This window comes from Atta colombica, unplaced genomic scaffold, assembly GCF_001594045.1.
Source record: "Atta colombica isolate Treedump-2 unplaced genomic scaffold, Acol1.0 scaffold207, whole genome shotgun sequence".
Taxonomy (NCBI): Eukaryota; Metazoa; Arthropoda; class Insecta; order Hymenoptera; family Formicidae; genus Atta; species Atta colombica.
In genome coordinates, this window is record NW_017259302.1 from 444,127 (window position 1) to 447,197 (window position 3,071).

At 26.4% G+C, this 3,071-nt stretch overlaps 1 protein-coding gene across 2 annotated transcripts in view; it reads left to right on the forward strand.

Annotated features, from left to right (window-relative positions):
- The window catches only part of LOC108687450 (protein pelota), a 5,594-nt gene extending 2,613 nt beyond the window's left edge, over positions 1-2,981 (forward strand). Inside the window, exons 1-10 of one of the 2 annotated variants that reach the window (XM_018193215.1) lie at positions 180-319; positions 564-620; positions 708-800; positions 890-1,040; positions 1,569-1,682; positions 1,748-1,888; positions 1,970-2,192; positions 2,281-2,473; positions 2,573-2,679; positions 2,810-2,981. In XM_018193215.1, coding sequence (XP_018048704.1) covers positions 580-620; positions 708-800; positions 890-1,040; positions 1,569-1,682; positions 1,748-1,888; positions 1,970-2,192; positions 2,281-2,473; positions 2,573-2,679; positions 2,810-2,904 — 1,158 coding nt within the window. In that variant the 5' untranslated portion in view covers positions 180-319; positions 564-579 and the 3' untranslated portion in view covers positions 2,905-2,981. Of the gene's footprint in view, positions 1-179; positions 320-563; positions 621-707; positions 801-889; positions 1,041-1,568; positions 1,683-1,747; positions 1,889-1,969; positions 2,193-2,280; positions 2,474-2,572; positions 2,680-2,809 lie in introns of those variants that run through there. The other variant, XM_018193216.1, reaches the window with a different exon arrangement.
- The last annotated feature ends 90 nt before the right edge of the window (positions 2,982-3,071 follow it).

Here is a 3,071-nt window from a genome sequence, read left to right on the forward strand (position 1 = left end):
TATATATATTGTATATATATGTATATGCATATATACCAAAGAGAACTCTGTACATACAAATAAGAACAAAAAAATAAATATATATTGAAATGAAATACAAATATACGAATAGCGCCATCTGTAGAAGGTAAATTTGATATTATCTACCAATCACATTACGAAGGTTTGGAAGGTTGCGATTGTTGCAAATAAATCGCCGATCGAAAAGCGTGAGGTATCATGTTTGACATATGGCATAATTCGTTGTACGACGCTTCGAATAAAGAAAATATGAATTCAATAATGTTCCTAAAGATATAATCGTGCAATAAATGTAAAGGTAAACTCTTGATTTTATATTGACTCCTTGATGTTTTTAAGTGAGATATTATGATTTAACCTATACAAGTTTGCTTTTCTTTTACAATATACTTAAATATAATCAGTTTGTTTCTTAATAATAAGCTTCAGAATTATGTTAAATTTCTTGTCACAATATTTTTTTTATGGAAATGTGCATTTATATTAAATTTTATTCATAAAGTTATATCTTATATTATACAAAATGATTTTTTATATTTAAGATAAAAATAATTGAAAATGAAGCTAATATCAAGGAATGTAGATAAATTTGGAGAAGGGTAAATATATATTTTATATATAATATAATCTTTATGATATTCCAATATAATCTTAAGATTAAATATAAAATTTAATGTAATCTTTAGGCGTGTGTCTCTTGTCCCTGAAAATACAGAGGATATGTGGCATGCCTATAATCTCATTAGTGAAGGAGACTTTGTAAGCTGTTCTACTATCAGGTATATTCAAGTTTTATATTTTTTAAATAATATTTCATTTAATTTTAATCAATATCATCATGTCAATTTTATTTTTCACTGTTTTTTAGAAAAGTGCAAATGGAATCAGCAACTGGTAGCTCTAACAGTTATAGAGTCAGAACTACTTTAACGATATGTGTAGAAAATATTGATTTTGATACGCAGGCATGTGTTTTACGACTTAAAGGTAGAAACGTGGAAGAAAATAGATATGTTAAAGTAAGTTAAACGATATTAAATTTTCATCTTTAGTGTATAATGTAAGGTTGAAATTAAGTTAATAATAAAGTCGCATGTACATAAACATTGTGCTAATCTTTATAGGAAATAAAATTTTCTTTTACTAAAAATGATTTCTGTAGGTCAAAACATGATATTTGTATGTTTTTAATGTAAATGTGATCTATTTTGTATTTGTATTCACAGTCGTAAACATTTTATTAGCAATTTCATTCAACTTAGCTTTGTTATTTTTGTATTTGCTTTTTGTTTGAGATTGTAAATTGTTTTAATTTTTTAATTTTGAATAAAAATATTTATTTATATTATTATATGCGTTATTAAAGTATTAGAAGACTTGTTTCTCTTAAATTTTGGATTATCCAAACATAATGATTTCAATGATGGGATCTTATGTTTTATTCTTCTGTATATCTATTTGTATGCATGTTTAACATCTATTGCTTTAAATATTAAATCAGCAGATAATTATTTATAATTATATTTAATTGTTTTTTTATTTTACAGACAGGAGCATATCACACATTGGATGTTGAACAAAATCGGAAATTTAGTATCACTAAAGCTAAATGGGATTCTATTTCTTTGGAAAGAGTTGATACTGCATGCGACCCTGCACAGGTTAATGCTTTTTCAAAACAAAGATTTTATATTTGGCTATAATGCTCTCTTTTGTTTTGTTTTAGAATGCTGATGTAGCCGCTGCTATTATGCAAGAAGGCATTGCACAAATTTGTTTGATAACTTCCAACATGACAATAGTCCGTGCAAAAATCGATCAAGTTATACCAAGGAAAAGGAAAGGAAATGTTTCACAACACGAAAAGGTTTGAAAAACGTTATGTCAATATTAAAAATGTTTTGTATAGATGAGCCTAAATAAAATTTTTAATTTGATATATATTTAGGGCTTAACACGTTTTTACGAGAGCATTATGCAAGGCATATTAAGGCACATCAATTTTGATCTAGTGAAATGTGTTATTCTTGCTAGTCCTGGATTTGTGAAAGATCAATTTATGGATTATATGATACAACAAGCTGTTAAATCTGATAATAAAATTATTTTAGATAATAAAAGTAAATTTTTGCTAGTTCATGCTAGTTCGGGTTTTAAACATTCATTAAAAGGTATAGATATATATGAAATCTGAATGAATATAATATTTGAAAAGTGTTATTATCTTTATATTTATTCTAATTCATCGTGTTATAATAGAAGTTCTAGCCGATCCTGCTGTAATCTCCCGAATTTCTGATACCAAAGCAGCAGGAGAAGTAAGAGCTTTAGAAGTATTTTACAATACTCTTCAAATGGATCCTGCTAGAGCATTTTATGGCAAGAAGCATGTTGAAAAAGCTAGTGCTGCTCAAGCAGTAGAAACTCTGCTTATATCAGACAAATTATTCAGGTGATTTTCTTAAGCTTGTTATTTGTTGCAATATTAATTTTATAATTAATTTTATTTTATTATATTTTTTTTGTACTTTTATCAAATCCAAATGTTCAGATGTCAAGACATAGCACAGAGAAAGGAATACGTTGAGTTAGTTGAAAATGTGAAAGACTCTGGTGGCGACGTCAAAATATTTTCGAGTTTACATGTTTCGGGTGAACGTAAGTCTTATATTAATATAAACGATACAAGTGATTCAGCTGAAATTTAAAAAAATGCTTAATAAAGAAACTTATTTATTGTTCTAATAAATTTATTTGTATTCAAATAAAATTATGAATTTCTTTTCAGAATTAGATCAATTAACTGGGATAGCAGCTTTATTACGTTTTCCCATGCCGGAACTGGAAGATGAAAGCGAGGATGGTGACTCAGAAGAAGATTAGAATCATGATATGCTAACAATTTTGTATATATTTGTGCTATGCGCAGTTAAAAATATCATTATTAATAAAAAGAAAAATTAATTTTTTAATTTATTTTCCAAGCGTAAAAAAGTTCTACATTTTAATTTAAATCATGTTGCAATTTAAAGAAATTCTATTTTTAAGAT